Consider the following 20,148-nt stretch of genomic DNA (forward strand, 5'->3'; position numbering starts at 1 on the left):
AAACAACTGTTTGAACGAGACGATCACTATTTCATAACTGTTTTTGTTTATTCAATTTGAATAAATGTTTTTGTCTTGCTAAAGTTTAAAAGATCTATGTAAATGATTAGGTTTAGCCATCACTATAGCATATATTTCTGTATGTTTTCACAAATCATTTTCAAGTGCTTGTTTCTTGTTGGTATGGCACATTTTGCATATAAGCTCCGTAAGTAATATTCTCAACATTTCAGAAAACAAAAATTTACTACCGAGAGGTAACTCAACTTGACACATCTCATATGATGGCAAGATAAAGCTTGTGTAACACCAAGTGACGTGTTTTCTTAAAGCTTAAACGAGAAATGCTTTCGTTTCCAAAAACTGACAGAGAAACAAAATTATTTTCAACATCTTTGAAGCCTTCATTGACAAAGTTCCAAATATAATTTTCATAATTTAACATAATTTATAACTGAAGAAAGATTTGACAATCATTATCTAAAAAGGACCTATTATAAATCAAGTGATTATTCTTTCATCTTTTATAAATGTAATACGTTTACTATTTATCATTATAATAACAATGTAAAACCACAGACGTGACAAGCATACCAAAACATTGACAAAACTTCAAGATACACTGTACTATAAACATCTTAGCTCACAAAATACTTAATTAGCTTTCATATAAAGTTTTCTACATTATATCCTCATTACTATTTCAGTACATACACTCTAATTTGCAGCCAGTGTAATAATAACTGTACTATATACTTATTTTAGCATGTTATTAGTTAAATAATACAATGAATCACTATAAATGAAAAATAAGATACTTCAAACAAGTAATTCGACTTAATATTATTGAAGTTTATTTTAGAAACGCTACAAAACTCGTGTATTTTAAATGCATAATTAAATTGACAGTTTTCTTTCGTGGGGAACATCTTTTCTCTTGCTTAAAACTGACATGTTTCCTATATAGCCTAATATGCTAATATCAGTTTATGAGTAAAGATTTGCAAAAGTAAATCACTGTGACAAATTTACTTAAAATTCAATATTAATAAATATATATATATATTTAGAAATGTATATAATTTACTGTTAACTCTGTATTGTGAAATTCCCTACTATTCACTAAAGCTGTAGAAGATTCTCGAGTAGAATAAGTGTGTGTGTGTGTGTACGTAAACATTGGTGTATCGTAAATATTTTTGTGCAGGCTGATATTTCTAGAAACTCTCCTCATGCCTACAAATGTCACCAATGCAACGCGCCAAGGGAATGTATATAATATTTCTTTGCTATAAATGTCGAAAGCTATAACTTGTAGATAGTTGACCAGGAACATTTTAGATTTCAAACCTTATAAACCATTCCACTTTAGTGGATTTGTACGCATTTTTACAAATACATTATATAACTTCAGCGGCAAAAAACTCAGCGTGTAATCAATGAAAAATGCAGAATTAGCTATCTCTCTGTTAGTGAATTGTATCTACATCAACTTGATATTAGCTTATTCATCGTGAGCCCTTAAGGAAGTTTCAGACCAAAGAGAAGAGGCAATATTATTTGGAAGCTTGTAAAACATATTGTGAAATATTACATCATTGTATGTAACAATCCTTATTATAACTTATTGGTTGTATATTAAAATATAATTGTATTAAACTGTGCAAATCAATATTGTTAACAAATATAATAAATTGGATATATATATCGGCATTTATTTTAACTTCTGAGTTTAAATTGTCATATCTTTGTTTCAGGCTATTTGAAATTGTAACATAACAATTACACATACTAAAATATTTAGTAACCAAACATCAAGCTAGAAAGCGATGACTTAATTCGAGATTTATCACAAATAATATTGGTTTTTGAATTTCGCACAAAGCTACTCGAGGGCTATCTGTGCTACCCGTCCCTAATTTAGCAGTGTAAGACTAGAGGGAAGGCAACAAGTTATCACCCACTGCCAACTCTTGGGCCACTCTTTTACCAACGAATAGTTGGATTGACCGTCACATTATAACGCCCCCACAACTGGGAGTCGAACGCCTTAACACGCTTTGCCAAGCCGGGCCCCACAAATAGTGTGTATACATTCTACTTTTAAAGCATTAAAGAGTAAACTCAGCAAAAGATGCTGAAAAAATATTTCAATTTTGTTCCCTCTTGCAATAAGAGATGGCTTACAAGAAAATGATTCTTTCACATTTGATAAACCGTGTTTACTGTTTGTCATTAGAGAATATACTTTACATTCACAATAAGTTGGAAGTCACTGAATTTTACAGTCAATGAAACGAATTTACCTATTATTTTACTTTACATAACAATATGGATGGTTAACATACATTCATGATAGTCTCAAGTGTTGGAGGTAAATTAGGAAGTCATTTTCTGATTTTGATTTAGAACTCTCATATTTGTAATTTAAAATTATTATTGTTTACGAATACAACTTACCATGATCTGTACACAACCCACCTTCTTCAGGGTGTAACTTTAGTCATGTAAAGAAATACCAGTATCAGCGTTACAATAATTAGGTCATTTTCTCTCATGTTTCAGTTTATTCCTGAATATACAAGAGTATCGAGCTGTCGGCGTAATTAGCCTATTGAATCAATTCGAAGAGCAAAGTTACTTTTATTCATGTATTTGAGCACTAAAATCAACGGTTATCTTAGTTTTATTCTGACAACTTCAACGACAGAAGTATCTACAAGTATCAATGCAATCTATGCAGTAGCACATACATACGCGAAATGAGACACAACATAAACATTAGGATCAAAGAACACAACAGCCCCATCACACATTTACAAACACAGCAGAACAAATCAGCATTCGATTAACATTAATAACATTGAGATTAACATTAATAAAAGAACAACTAATTATTTGTGAACTATAACCTAATCTTAATTAAAATATATGCGCCACTGTATATGTTTACTAAATTGGAACAAAAAACCGCTCTATTTCATACAAGAGATACCTGATGATGGCTACAAGTATGGTCGAAATATCGTAAAAAGTTAAAAATTAATCCGTCAAAAAGCTATATCTTTGGACAAAATTTATAGTGGATCATTTTTCTTCCTTACAAGAACTGAAATTATTCATGTTTAGTTTGCACTAAGCTCTTTATGTGCTTAATTACGAAATTACAAAACTATAATATGATGTCTCGTGATAAATTTAGTGTCATAATATTACACAAATGAAAAATAAATTCTAATTGCAATATTAATGTGGACATAAAGTAGAAAATTTTGTATGAAAGCTAATCCACTATTTTATAAACTAAGATATTTATATTGCATATATTAGTGCAGCTTGAAGTTTTGCTACTAAATGTTCCAGTATACTTGCCATGACTCTAATTTTACATTGGTGGTGTAAAGCATATTTTTTAATAATAAACAGTAAATGTGATGGATTAATAAAGTGTGAAATAATAATCACTTCATTCATTTATAAAACTGTATTTGATGCTTTCGTGAACTAATACGTTTAAATGTTAAAACGAACATGAAATGAAGTTTTGAAAGAAACAAATATAATTTCTGGTATGTTGGTCAGTTTTATAGAAACTAAAGTATTACTTGTTTTAGCTTTAGCCAAACACGTGACTCGGTTTTACACAAGTGTCAAGCTTTCTCAACTTGCCATCAACTGGGTTGTGTCAGGTTGAAAGAATGACATATCTGACGTAAAAGTTCGATTGGCGAATTGGTAAGAATAATACTTATCGATCCTATATGCATAAACTTCCAAACTAGAAAAAAAAAAAAAACTCTAGACAAAGGTTTATGAAAAAAAAATCCTACAGACAGGTGAATTTTTCAACAATAGTAACGGTTAAATAGTTATATTATTGTTTAAATATTAGCAAAACAATCATCATTTAAAGCTAAATATGAAAACATTGTATATTATGTAGAGAACTAAATAAGCATTCTTTTCATGATGAATAAATGTTATAAAATGCATTAATTTTAAAAATAAGTAACATTAAGTTTTTTACACGAAAACGTCAAGAAATGCAAAAAGTATTATATCCAAATTAACTACAGAACTGAAACTATAATCGAAACTTAAGATGGATACTTCAAAACGCAATAAACTATAGCATAATGTGTAGAATTATAAATGGACTTTTCTTCAGTTTAATATACATGTATTTGCAAGCTTTGGCACATTTACCAGAGAAACAACATACTTAGCAATATAAATTCGTGAAGCTGAGAAACACTGGTTTAAATTAAGTGTCTAGGCAACATTCATAACAACAATTGGCATATAGAAATTATGTCATATAAAGGATTAACTGTCAGAGCTTTAAGCTTTTACTCGCACTTAATAATCAAAAACAGTTATGATCAGATAAGAGTTTTACTTGTAACTTTTAGAACATATAATTAAATATGGACTACAGTGTTGGTGACATATGTTAAAACTATAATTCATACTTAAAATATAGTTATTTCGTGGTTACATTTATAAGAATGGAACAGTAGATTTGGTTTGTTTTGAATTTCGCGCAAAGCTAAACGAGGGCTATCTCTGCTAGCTGTCCCTAATTTAGCAGTGTAAGACTAGAGGGAAGGCAGCTAGTCATTACCACCCATTGACAACTCTTGAACTACTCTTTTACCAACGAATAGTTGGACTGATCGTCACATTATAATGCCCCCACGGCCTAAGGGGCGAGCATGTTTGGTGCGACAGGGATTCGAACCCGCCACCCTCAGATTACGAGTCGAACTCCTTAACTCCCCTGGCCATGCCGGACCAAAATATCAACTTTCCTGCCGAGAAACAGTAGGTGTGATGAATATTAAGTATAGATGTGATAAGAGTAAACAGAAGTTGAGGCATGTTGAGATCTTCATGCTGTTCATGCACTACCTTAGCATCACGTTCTATGTAATACTTCTCACCCTATCTTTCTCAGATCTTTACAAATTAGATGAAATATCATCTTAAGTCTTTGATTGTTACATGGTGACTGAGTCACGTGTTGATATCTATGTATATAATCCTCTGGTGGCTTGCTCACGATCTGTATGCATTGATGACTTCATCGTCTTCCACCCTCCTGCACCTTTAACAATGCTCACTCTTAATGTCTCGTCGTAAAACCATAAAGTAATCATATCTGGTTCACGGAGACATGATATTATCGCGTCTTAAGAAAATTATCCCCCATCAACTGCTCCTTGCAGCAGCCACATCTTATTATATAAATATAACTGACTGAAATAGGAAAAGTAACTCATATTTATTATACTTTGTAGAAGAACGAATTATCTAAAACTCTTTAACCTTCTAACTCAGGCTATCCTTTAGTGCGCATGGCACGAGATTTTAACGACTTACATTCATATTTTAAGTAAAGCACTTTTTGTTTTTTATACCAATTAGTATAGAATGAAATTGTAGTTAATAATTCATATTCGAAATGAATATAAGTTTTAAGTTCTTTGTTTTCTAAGGCAACATTAAAAAATGAGAAGAATAGCTCATAACTTGCAGTCCTAGTGTACTTACATTATATAACTTTGCTTAGTTCAACAATTTTGTTATATTACAATGAACAGAACTTAACATGAAATCTATTTTATTTTTTTTTACTTAGTTTCAGGTAATTCATACTCGTATAAATTACAACACGTTTTTTTTTCCTATTTTAGTCAGTTATCCGATGGGCAATTTTCTTACAGAGCAGTTGTCAAGTTACCCTTCCTGAGGTAGCCAATCAGCGCTTGCGTTCACAATACGTCTAATTACTTGTGAAATTAATTTATATTGTTTTAAACTATATAATTTTAAAATTCACAGCATGTATTATCTTTCTTTTAAGCTAATAAATGTTATTCAATACAAATATATTCCTCTACTTTCATATTATAGTAGAAATCAGATTATTTAAACGGATCAAGTAAAATAAATTACACAATATTATACTATGTTGTAAGTAATTGGTAAAGACGAAAATATTATTTATTTTGACACATAGAAGATCAGGAGTCATAAGACAAATCTAAAGTTTTACGAGAGTATCGTTTAAGTCTCGCTGAAAGAACATGTTATAAAAATGTTCTTAGTTTCGTGATAAAATAGGTATTAAACCTTATGATATGTGGAGACAAAAAAAAAGTGTGTACCTGATTACCAAAAACTATTTTTATTTCATGAATATTTTGGAGCAGTGTTAGTATTCCTGGCATGGGTATCAATAATGTCGCACATTAATACATTGTTTCCTTGAAAAATTGACTTAAGTATAAGAGAGAATGCCGTAAGACCAAAACCAATAGTCATTTCTTCTTTATACATCATTAAATGCTACGCTTAGAGCTGCAAATAAATAATGTCAAGAGGTCCTAACAACTTAATAATTATAATTATTGTATATTTCGACTAATTTAAAGTACATGTATACTTGTAGCTGCAAATAAATAATGTCAAGAGGTCCTAACAACTTAATAATTATAATTATTATATATTTCGACTAATTTAAAGTACATGTATACTTGTAGCTGCAAATAAATAATGTCAAGAGGTCCTAACAACTTAATAATTATAATTATTATATATTTCGACTAAAGTACATGTATACTTGTACCTCATGGAAACACTTTTGAAAAATCATGTTGGTAAAACTGTTTAACCAAAAAGTCACATACTTTGTTCCACCTGCACGAATAATTCAAAAACTATATACATAATACGCCTTTTAAAAACCAATAAGCGTTAGGTATCTAAGAAGTACTTGATTTCAGAGTGAAATGTAATGTGTGTTGTGGTTGCAAGGTAAGTTTGAATCCCCTACACGGGAACAGAAGAAATTTAAACGTTGTTATCAACAGTATGTACCTACACGTAAGGGATTTACAAATAGTTTCATCAATGTAGGATGACAGAAAGCGTCCTAAATAAGTAAAAAACATAAAATAAAACATTCTTCACTCAATAGATTGTGTGACGCACGTTTGATAATCTAGTCCAGACGCTCTCGGACCTACGCCTACGCCTTTTTCATGGAATTTTATAGAGGACATTACTTGTGCTAGTAACGTTGCGAGTAAGGATAAATTGCGTCAATGTATCCAAGAAGCATTCACAAACGTTACTCCTATAATGGTGCAAAACATTTAACAGAATAATAGGAACATTATTTTGTGTATAACTCGTAGTGCACATGCTAACTTTTGGTGATTTGTAAAATAGTTTTAAACTTTATTCATGCATTTGTAATAATTCTATATTGAATGGTTTTACAGGTATGATTTTTCAAATGTTTCTAAATATTTTATACGTATTGTATAATGAAACATGACTGTAAATCTAAAACCAAGCCCATTTTGTTTTACTTTTATCTTTTACTAGCCCTTCTCAATATATCTTTATTAGAAAACATCTATTTGTAAAATTTATAATTATCTGTAAATTCTATAATTCTTATTCTATAACTTTATTTACATAAAATCCTACGTTAACACTAATTATTTATAAGTAGATACTTATTTTTTTGAAAAGCAAAAAATAATAATTTAAGATAACCGCACAATGTTTGTGCTTAACGTACTAAAAATGGTACAACATAAAAATATTATATTTATTCAGTGATCTGGCTTATATAACGTGCAACATGTTTCAATGAACTGCTTTTGTAGATATTATCTTAAATCATCCGTAACTACTGTCACTTTTAATTTAAGAAACAAGTGCCCCCAGTGTCATAGCGGTATTTCTGCGGACTCACACTAAAAACTGGGTTTCGATACCCATGGTGGGCAGAGCGTAAATAGCGCATTGTGTAGCTTTTTGCTTAATTTTAAACAAACAAACATTAAGGAACAAATTTGAATTAGGGGAAGTTGGAGGGCAACTAAAATATTTATTACACTACTCTATGAGCTAAAGAATAAATGAGGCTATTCAAAAGATTTGTTTTTCAAAATTACTCTGAAGTATTTTCTAATATATTGTAATACAAAATTCGTGTAAAATGCATTACGGAATAACTGAATATTTATGTTCAAGCTTTTGTTATATGTTGATTTTAAGCGTTTTTTATTTTTTGCTTTTGGTGTAAAATATATTTGAAGATAACATCGTGCTTTAAGTATAAAGTTCATATCAGGAGATCATGCATTGAATGTAAAGTATATTAGAAGATATTTGCTTTAAATTTTACAAACAGTAAAAGTTAAAAATCTTGACAAAGTATAGAAACAAATAATTTGTTAATTGCATATGTTTAATATTAAGTTATGCATGATTCTTTAAAAATAATTGGTTATAAATTATTTATATATATATATATCAGTAATTATTTACTGATATAGTTGTTATTTGAAACACACAGACTTATGTCGAAATATTCTTTGTTTATTAAAATGAGGAAAGCTTTGTGAGTCAATATTGACATAATGGAAGTAATTGTAAGGTATTCGGTGATATATCATAATGTATCATGTCACAATTTCAACTGTTTTAATACTGAAAGAACAGAGCTTTGTGATTTGTCTATAAGTTTATATCGCTATCCGTTGTAAAGGATGTTTCCTAGCGGTTTTGTTGACAACATTTTACTTTATTTTATGCTCACTAAGTTTTAAATCTCATCGCCAGACTTGTTATGCAAATAATAATAAAATAAGCAAAAAATAATGTGTGTTATGTCTAAATAATTTCGTACAATTAAGAACACGTTTTGGTTTTCATCTGTGCGAATTTCATGATGACATTACTTGTACCCTCTAATTAGCCATTACAAGTCGGCTGTCATGCTGGCGACAATTACTAGGAATTGCATAATATTTATTGTTTTCCTTATCTATGACAATCTTGCTGTTATTTGGTGACCTATCTGTATATAGTACTCACGCTTTCTACTTTATTTGTATGGCTCACCTCCAGTTGGAACATTAATGAATAATATAACTAAAGGATACTGAATTTCTTTGTTCGATATAATTACGGCTTGCAGTAAAACATCCATAAAAATTATGTTTTCAAAAATGTTTAATGCATTTAATAATTGAGATTGAAGGCAGCTGGAAATAATATCTGATCACAGCTTTTGATCATAAATTTTGCTCTCATTGGCTTTCCGCAAAAACTCAATTTTCTTGGTCATGTTCTCATAAATTAACGATATGCATTAATCAAACATCTTTATTTTACTGAGAACTGTTGTTAACTCAAAAAATACAAATGTTTGTATGGTACTTTTAAATTAAATGTAGTCACAATATTATGTGCAAGTAGTCAAAACTATTGACAGGTTTGGTATTCTACATACTTTAAAACGTTACTGAAAAGAAAAAAGACGACTTCAGAAACTTTTCCTTACTAGCTCAGAACAGATTCATTGTGAATCTATTGTTATTAATTACGGACTTACAACACAAAAATTCGAGAATTCACTCCATGTGCTGGACAGAACGCGCCTTGCACTGAAACAAAACTACGTTCAGCGCTCAGTTATTTACAATAAAGTAAAACCATCTGTTCTGTGCTGAGACTACTTCTGTCTTTAATAATAGCTAAAACGTGGTTTTGTTTTATGAATACGCATATTTACTGACGGTCCTATGATATGAATAATTAACACAAAAATAGAAATTTACATAATCGTGTGAGTTGCTGCTTGAGAGATTACGTTTGGCATGGCTAAAAAACAAAAAACGAAAAGTAAGAAATTTATCATATGAAAATGTCATATTTGCCTATGTAGTGTGCTGAAAATAAATCTAACATTTAAGATATTAACGCATCCAAATGAATTTTGATTATTTTAGTTTGATTAAGTCTTGTTCCACTTGAAAGACAAATCACATAAAACATGAGTGAAATTTTAACATAGCATTTGAGAACTTACTATCAAAAAGTTATCCCGAAATAGCGTTCAGAAGTTTAATTTCCGTTCCTTCACATTGCAAAATATCTTGTTACGTGTTTTAATTGTATTTTAAGTTTTACACAAACAAATCACACAACATCAAGTTGATTTGAAAAAGAAACCGAAACCATACGTAAAAAAACATTTTTAGTATCACTTTTTAAGCACGTTCTTCTTTCCAGTGATGATTTAAATAGAGTATAATAAAAACTCTTTAAAACAGTATGTAGTGAATTGAAAAGGTGAATTGTCATTGTAGAAATTATGTTAACTGCTAGTAAAGATTACAAAACAAATATAAATATATTACTGAATAGATTAAAATCTTCATACCATATTTTCTCACAGATAATTAAAAATTCCTTGTTATTGGACCTTTTACTGATCTATGTTTCAGGACAGAAAGCACGTATTGGTCATCTGTCCGTCCGCGAGCTCCTTCCTGATACAGACTTCTACATATCTTACGAAGGTTCAACAACACTTCCAGGATGTTACGAGACCATAACGTGGATTATTATGAATAAACCAATATATATCACCAAACAACAGGTGAAGAGACTATAAGATTAAATTTAAAAGGTTTGAAACATGGTTTCTTTATCCAAATGATTTTCATTATACGTTTTATTAAGTGACTTTTATTTGTGGTCGAAAAAATAGTTGAACTTTCGCTTAACATTATTCACAGATCGCTTTCATAGAATAAGAGGTTGTGATATAAAACTGCAAAACCAAATAGATACAAATTAAGCATTGTACTTACAAACACAAGTATTTATTTTGTCATTACTATCACTGTTGAAAGTAAGGTTTTTCATTCACTCTAGAAATTGTATCTACTACAAAATAAATATTCTCGGATTATCAGCTTTCAAATTTAAAAAATATCCTCAGTTCTTCAGGCGGACTTTCTTCTGTAAAGTTAGGTCTAATTATTTTGATGCAAACACTTCAAAGTGCCGAGTTTTTGTAAGTCTTTAAAATGTTATCTTACAAACTTAAGTAGTTGATATAAGATAATTTGGCCCTGCATAGCCAGGTAATACAATCGACTCGTAATCCGAAGGTCACAGGTTCGAATATCCGTCACACCAAACATGCTCGCCCTCTTAGTCGTGGGGACGTTATAGTGTGACTGTCAATCCAACTATTTGTTGGTAAAAAGAGTAGCCCACAAGGTGGCGGTGGGTGGATGTGACTAGCTGCCTTCCGTCTATTCATACACTGCTAAATTAAGGACGGCTAACGCAGATAGCCCTCGTGTAGCTTTGTGCGTAATACCAAACAAACCATAAGATAATTCTTTAACAATTTAAAGTTGCAACAAAAAATAAGTTTAATTCACAGATGCTTAATCGTGTAAGTGCTTGAAAACTATTTAATCTTTTGTACTGTTAAAATCCAAAGTTTCGTTATCTCGAAATATGATCGATTTAAGAAATTACTAAATATCTGTAGTAATTAATCACTCTATAACAAGCTAGCTCTCTCTCACGCGCATGAGATCGTTCGTTAAGTTCAACGGTCATGAGGGATATGTGAAAAAAACAACAATTTATATACAGGCATCTGGTGTTCAGATTAACTTGGTGATTTAGACATTTTGACCTTGTGGATGATATACGGCCTTAAGGAAAATGTACTGTTTCATGACGGTTCAACCAGTAGAGTGTATATTTTTTGTATAGTTGCATGTAGAACATTGTTCAGTTTCGTGGTGTCTTGGAATATTCACAAATTTACTTAATGTCGCCGAAACATGATACACAGTAAGTAGTTAGTTGAATATATTTATAACTAATTTATTCTGTAGTTATTCTAAAATGTTTTAAACTTATGGTCAGAATAAAGCTTTTGAGCACTATTGTTCACTGTAGTAATAATATAATGAAGTAAAACAATATACTGTTTCATGCCCTACTGTTTATAAGGTTAGTAAATGATTTCATTGAATAACTTGTATTTTATTAGTATTTGCATTGTCATATTCGTAACATTTAATCTAAAGTTAACGGGTACTTTCTTATTATTGTATAATGTATTTATCAGCTAATCATGGCATTTGACTTGCATTCTCTATGTACATCATCTGTACATATTTTGTTAAATTTATTCATATTGTAATTTACATGTAATGTTTCGATTTCTCTAGACAACCTTGCGCTGCAGTTAACTAAACGAGAATAATGAACATAAAATTCAATTGCACAAGTGTTGTAACTTATTATTATAGAGTTATGTAAAAAGCAACTTACATAAACGTCATACCATACTTTATTAATGATGTTTTAATAGTTTAAGACCACATATTCTTAATTTGCCTAAATTTTACTATGAATGATACAAAAGACGATATCAACACATTCTTTCTAAAACTTACAATTTACCGAGGTGGCATTGAGGTCTCGAAATACAAAATTTCTGAAGGGATCGTCTTTCTTAACCAGAAAACGTTTATCCATGTTATTTCAACCATTTTTCACCATAGAGAAAATTTTTTGCTCGGTGCTGTATTTAAACAGAACGATTGGAACATTAAAACCAACAGATATGTTAAAATATTATTTTTAAGCTTTCTTAGAATTCAATTTCATGAATATGAGGTTTTAATCATTTTAAAATTTTGGTCATGTTGAAACAAACAGTGTTTTTTATGAGTACAGGAATTTTATTTTAAACACTTGAATAAGTTTTATACCCATAAAATTACAGTTAATGAATTGAGTTTTCTTTAGGGAAAGAAGTGTGTATATACATAATATACATACATATTTTTATATATATACGTATTCCTATGAATGCGAAGTAAAACAAGTCTATATTTCCATGTTTAAGTATAAAATATATTTAGACATTATTCCACATTTTAAAATATATTTGTTTAGTGCAAAGTTACACAATAAGCTATCTGCGATCACATGACCGTAAAAATCGAACACCGGGTTTTACCGTTGTAAGTCCGTAAATATACTACTGATTCACTCTCGTTATTATGTCTCTACAGAGCGACATACAGTTTGTTTATTGTTTCTTCTTCTTTATCATCCTCTTCAAGTACCTTCTATTCCTTCATTTTTCGGCAGGTTGACTTAAAACTTGTCTTTTCCGTATTTTTGATTCATGCATTTTTAAGAAATTTACGGATACAAGGGTAAATCACTATAATATAGATAGAAAAAATAGTTTGTGAATACTACGATATTTAAACCAAGAATTTGAACGTACCCGCAGTTACATAAACTGTAAAATGTTTTTATTTCCACCACCATCTTTGTTACTAATTTACCGAGTCACATTCACAAGATACAACATATCATTGAAGATGCTTTATGCAGGAAATTAGTTCGAAAGTCATCACGCTGGAAGATGCGAGTTGATAATGAATCAAAATTCGTGATTATAGCATAGCGCTATAATGAAATTAAATTTTTTCTAAACATTATTAAATGAAATCTTAATTTCAGTTTTAAAAGGCTTGTTTCTTTTCCACAGTTGTTCGCCTTAAGAAAATTGAAACAAGGTGATGAAAGAAAACCGAAAGCACCCTTGGCTGATAATTATCGTCCAGCTCAGCCACTAAATCATAGAGTGTTGAGAACAAATATTGACTTCAGAAGAAAACAAGTAAGAGAAGTCAATATATTTTTTTTTTCCTTCCGTCACATGGTCCCATCGTTCATCTTATACGGGTTTGTTTAGCTTTACTAACATACTGTGAGGCTCAATCATGTGATTGTCTCATTGGTTGCTCAGTTTAATATATTCTTTACTCTAGCACAGTTTGATTAACTCATTTTAATGTCTCAGAACTGTACAAAGACCTGTAAAAATACTTAAATCAACCTTGGTTTTGATATTGTTTACTGCAAAACACGAGAAGTTTTCTAAATCATTAGCACAATATAAAGACGTTATACCGCAGTTTTTATTTCTGTTTATTTCGCTTGTTGTGGTGGTTAAAACATATATTTATTTGCCCATAAATTGATTTTTAAGCTAATATTATAATTATAATTAAGTATTATAATTCATTTCGGATGAGTCTACGATTGATTATATTACGTATTACGATTTCAAGAAGCCGGAAATTTTAATTTAAAATTTATTTGAATATCTATATGAATCAAATTTATGATATTTGCGAACAAGCTTGATACACACAATTTTCTTTTTTAACACAAATATATTTTAATATACAAACAGCAGTACAATTTATAATAACGGTTATTACGAATAGTTATTACAAATATTGGTTTATATACAAGAGTTTTACAAACTTACAAACTATATTGAATCTTCATTCTATCTGGTCTATAATCAGGTATCTTATCGATAGTCCAGTTCTATGGCAAGCAAGTTAATTCTGAGTTGATACTCTTACGCCTCGCCAAAGCTAACGAACGCTATCTTTTCTTGGCTAACCTCACACCGCTTACAAACTAATTTTTACTGGTGAGAATATTTAATGTCCTCGTAGAAATACTAACGTCAGAAGTAAATTCACTGAAGTTTGTAATGTTCGTAATTTATGAACGTTTCTGGCCAAATTTCTTTTGCCTAGCTTTTATACCACCAAGATTTGACAAATTTAGAGTAAAGGCGCAATATAAAATCAATAATATACGTCAAAGATATCACACTGAAACAAACATAGGTATTAAAATAAATGTATAACAGTAACTCTATTATAGAGCCATTTTTAGAAACGTTAAAACGGTTTTGTAATTTGCTGTTAATACAATCGTTGAATAGAAACATCATATACATTAAAACAAATATCATGTTAAAATAAATTGACAGGTAACCCTGCGCTGGCTTAAGTACAACCTGTAAAATTTACAAGGCATGAATTGGTAAGTTAATAGATGTTGTTAAATCCCCTCTACAAATAAGTCGCTGCTACATGGTATCTAGCGGCAGTAATCATGTTTGAACTTACCTTACAGAATTACATGAAATATCTTTATATCTTCCTTTTCTTATTTTGACTTAAAATATCTTTGTTTGACTAAAACGTCCTCAAAATGGTATAAAGCTTAAGCACAATTAGGTATTACTTCAAGTAAAAATAATCTTTACTATAATAGCGCTCACGTACTCTGCGTATAAAAAATGACTAATACTAACTAAATTGGTAAAGAGTAGCCCAAGAGTTGGCGGTGCATTATATTGACTAGCTTCCTTTTCTCTGATCTACCACTTCTAAATTAGGGACGGCTAGAAAAGTAGTCCTCAGCTAATTTGTGCGAAATTCAACAACGAATCAAACGTTTCTAAGTTTGAATCGTCCTGGAATATTTCTCCACATGCTTTTTTGTTACGATACGGTGTATTTTTATATAAAATTATTAGAGTATTTTAGTTTAACGTCTAGCCAAATTAAAAACACGGTAAATTTGTAAGCATGGGAACAGTATAGATAACCCATTGTGTGGCTTTGCGTTAAGCTGCAAACAAACAAATTTTGATATTTATGTCTTATTGGTATATTATTTCTTAGTACACTAAGTATTTCTATTCCATAACTATAATTTAGAGTTAATTTCTGTTTAAGAACAATAATTAAATTTTAAATATGTTTATAAATAGGATGTGTAAGTGCATGCTCGTTTTCTATATTTTCACCTAAACAAATGCTAAATCTAATTATAGCTACGTTTGTTTCAAGATTTTTTGCAAGATTATACAAAAGGCTACTGCGCATATCTGTCGCTAATTTGTAGCTAAAAGAAAGGCAGCGCTCGCTGCTAACTATTCTATCACTGTTATCTGGCCAAATGGTGAAATTTGAACATCACTCCTGTGATGTAACCACAGACTTAAAGTGCAAAGCATTGTTTTGTGGGAAAGAGCCACGAATTATGAATTCTTATTTTCACAGAGAGGAAAATGTCCTCTAGAACCTGACCCTCCCTGGTCAAAACAAATACCGAGTCCCCAAGAAGAATCATGCTAATCATGAAGCTTCTTCTGGCTCTGTTTATAGTTACGACAGTTCTGCTAGATGTCTAAATAAAACTTTTGTGATATTTGCTTTTTAAAATGTTTTAGAAACTGTATGATACAGTATGTATTTACTGCCTCGTGAAGAACTTCAGCGAGAAACGTCGCACAAAATAAAACGGAATGAAAATTTTATTTAATCTTGTTATCCTAATTAATATATGTTCCAACGTTTACAACAGCAATAAAATATATTAAATCTTCAATAATGTATTTCAAAGTTTATTTCATTGTGATTACTTAAAACCAATGACAAAAAATAGTTGTCGTTGTTTGATATTTCATTCATATTAATTATTACCTAAAAAGAATATTTAGTTACAGTAACACCCGCAGCTCTTACAACTTAATAACCAAAACGTATAGTAAAATACAAATACTTTAATTGGATACTGACGTGTTACAAGTAGCCTGGCAGTAAAGAAGTAAAAGGTTCTAGAAGTTTGCAGTCATCTTTTGTGGCTGACTATTTTGTTGAATTTCGCGCAAACCTTAATAATGAAGATAAATATGGCTGATAATACATATAACAATTTGTTTACGAGATTCTAAAGTTTCGGGATAACTTATTCCATATCCAGCGCACTCTGACAATCGTGTTACAAAAATTATTATTGCTATAATTGTAATATAATAACATAATCACTAGTTTATTTAGTTATTAAGATAAATGGTAAATAGACAGATAGAACAACAGATGAGATCAGTATGAACATTTAAAACAATTTTAGATCTAAAAGCTTTGTGAATCCTTTACAATCGGACGGTCTTTAGTTACGAATAGACTTTCTCTAATGTTGAGGTGAAGATCTGAAGATCCTGTAGTAATGTGAGAAGTCGTTAAATGAAATATTGTGACCTATGATCTTTTGAAAATGCTATTTACATAATGCAGAGAACATAATCTTTTCTTCGTTTCAAAGTAGCAAATGCCAAACTCCGGAACTCATCTAGATACACCGTATGCCAACAGTGACTTCTAGAGGAAGAACTTAAACTGAAACATAAGCAATACCAACAACATCTATATAATCTAGAACACCAAGGCCAAGATCTTGTGAAGTATATTCCGTACATTTATTTTGTACATTTGACATATTTAATCCATAAAGAATAACCAGAAAACAATAATAAGACTGGAACAAACTCAAAACAGAAAGCTCCAAAAACTGCGACTTTATTCACCTTTATCTCCAGGTTTTAATCCCGATAATGTAATATTTAATGTGAGTAATCTCTAGCTTGATGAAGTTTGTGAACAAACTGTAATCAAGGGTCTTAACTTTAGCATTCCTGCTTTCAAACTAAACTATGCTATTATATTTACAAACATGAAAAATTTACAGAATCCTTACTTCTTTTCCAGTGTGAACTAAATCGAACATGAATATAGCACAAGATTTTATAAAAAATAAACTAAAAACATTGCTGTTTCCTAATTCTACCTCTCCTTTAAACGATAACAAACTACAATCCCTCAAAGCTGTCTTAAAACAAAAATATTGTTGTTACTAAACCAGACAAAGGCAATAATATTATCATTGTAATAAAAACTTAGTATACTAATAAAATAAACCACCAGTTCAGTGACCCTTGTAAATCTAAAAGAAACCAACAACATACAGACCTGTTATCCTAATCTTCTAAACCAGAAGGTAAGATCCTACGATTTCTCAAGACCCTTAAAAGTTAAAATATTATTCCTGAAACGACTTTTCATCAAATTGCTTCATATAGCACCAAACCCGATATCCCTATGGGCTACCCAAAGTACACAACACTGTTTACTCTTTCCGCTCTATTCCCTCAGCTGTTTAAATTTATTGTTCCTATCTTCAAGCCCCTCACTTTGAACGAACGTACGATTACCGATTCTTTTCCTTTTACCTCTGAAATTCCTAAAATTCCTTCTGCTGATCAATATGTTATGGCCAGTTTTGATATTGAATCTCTATATACCAATATTCCCCGTCATTAATTTTTAAATATTTAATCACGGACCTTCTCTTCCTCACTGACACTGAACAATATCTTGGTTTCACCCGTAAACGTTTGCTGGAACGTATTGACCTATCCATAAAATTAAACCATTTCTTCTTAATGACATAACTTTATGACAGAATTTATATTTCCAAGTAATATTTTACATCAGTTCTCTACACCCAAATGTCAAATTCACATAAAACTCGGAGAAAATGATGCTTTATCATTCTTAGACGTCAGAATTACCAAAGAAGTTAAACATTTTTTTAACCTGTGTTTGTCATAAACTAACTTTACTGGCATTTACACAAATGTCAATAGTTTTATCCCCAACTTCTTCAAACATGAGTATATTATAACCATAACCTCCGAGGATTATGAGTATACTAAGTGTAGCTGACCAATAATATTTTGTCTGGCTCTCGGTGCGTCAATTTTAATATACCAATCACGCGAAATTCTTGAACGTTCAACAATATTCGAAAACATGCTAGTATTTTACACGAAGAAATTACTCTTCTACGTAAAGACATGTTAAATAATATCTACCTGAATATTACAGGTAATTTTCTCAACAACAAAATCAGCCATTGTACATACCTTCCCTAAATTTCCCTTAATTATATCCATTCCTTTCATGGGTTCGCTTTCCCAACCAATTAAGAAACAGTTCTCTTCACTAATAAAAACAAAACAAAAACTTCTGCAGATTTCAGTACTATTGTCAAGTACTTAAACTTATGCGTTCATGAATCATGTAGTGATGTAAGGTCACGTAAATCCTAAAGCCCGCTCTTATGATCTAAAATTATATTAAATTTTCACATTAACTGTTGTGTAATATATATATAACATTGTTTTATTCGTCCATTTTTCGCTTTTCTATATAACTAAGTAAGCTAATGATTATTTTGTTATATTATAAATTTAGTAATAATCATTTTTGTAACACGATTGTCATATTTCGCTGAAGATGGAATAAACTATTCCGAAACGTACGAACCTTGTAAAGAAGATATTTTACGTTTTGTCAACCGTCTTCATATTCATTATTAAACTTCGTGCAAAGTTATTTGAGGACTACCTGCGCTAGCTGTTCCTAATTTAGGAGTGACAGGCTAGAGGAAAAACAACCAATTAACATCACTCTTGTGTGTGTGTGTGTGTGTGTGTGTGTGAAAGTGGATAATCTGAATGCATTAACTGAATGCTCGGAACATTTCAAAATAACACAAATTTTGATTCAAAATGCATTTTTGATCAATTTCAAATTTTAATTAGTTGTGCTTGCATTTTGAATCTCTATATTTAATATCTGCTTGTTTTCTATAGGGTAAAAGCTGTCCAACTATGTACAACAAAAACCACTTCTATGAGGGTAAGTATGGCCATGAATAACTGTCTTCTGTTTAAATTATGCATTCACCCACTTAATGTTTCTATAGTTCCTTACACGCCTTGAAGAGACTATACTTTTCAATGCTTTAAGATCACTTTTTATTGGTTCGAATAAATATGCTCCAACGGTTTTGCATTTTAATAAATAATGCATTTGAAATTCTCACATATGTTAGGTTATTAATAAACCAAAATTTGAAAATTCTTTCAAGGACACTTAGGTTTTCTAATTCAAGAAATCAAGGCCTAAGTGTCTATGACAAACGGTGATCACAATATCTGAATCATACTTTCTCTTATAGACATATTTCGTTTTTGTTCTTCACAACTATGCAACAAAGGATCACGTTACATTTAAGTGAATCAGAGGATATATTTGGGCAGTAACTAAATTATATGATAACTGATAAACTGTTTTAAATTTTCACTTTTAATATGCACACACACACACACACACATTCCTTAATACAAACTAATTATAGAGCATAGTGATTCAACATGATAATATTTATGTTAAATCACACGTAGATGGAATGTTGCATTGATTGACGACCTGAGTGAATGTATAATAAGACAACCTCAATATAAGTGTTAATACCCATACCAGTCATTCCGAGATACATTTTTATTTCAAGTGGGCTTCTCGTCATCAAGAATTACTTCTACAAAATAGTTTTCTCATAAAATCCCATCTATAAAAGTTAACAATGAAATGAATATTTATTGTTGTGGATCACTTGCAGGAATTGCTGTATTCCACGCTAACAATCTAAAACTTTCGAAGATTCTCCTTGTTATTGACTTGATGGTATGTTACTAGTTCGGCAGTTTCAACTTATTTGTAG

General features: G+C 30.5%; 1 protein-coding gene across 1 annotated transcript in view; it reads left to right on the plus strand.

Moving 5' to 3' along the window:
* Positions 1–20,148, plus strand: part of LOC143255498 (carbonic anhydrase-related protein 10-like) — a 106,241-nt gene that overhangs the window by 82,931 nt on the left and 3,162 nt on the right. Inside the window, exons 7-9 of the mRNA XM_076511250.1 lie at positions 10,314–10,468; positions 13,412–13,543; positions 19,238–19,283. Coding sequence (XP_076367365.1) covers positions 10,314–10,468; positions 13,412–13,543; positions 19,238–19,283 — 333 coding nt within the window. The remainder of the gene's footprint in view (positions 1–10,313; positions 10,469–13,411; positions 13,544–19,237; positions 19,284–20,148) is intronic.

This window comes from Tachypleus tridentatus, chromosome 1, assembly GCF_004210375.1.
Source record: "Tachypleus tridentatus isolate NWPU-2018 chromosome 1, ASM421037v1, whole genome shotgun sequence".
NCBI classification, from domain to species: domain Eukaryota; kingdom Metazoa; phylum Arthropoda; class Merostomata; order Xiphosura; family Limulidae; genus Tachypleus; species Tachypleus tridentatus.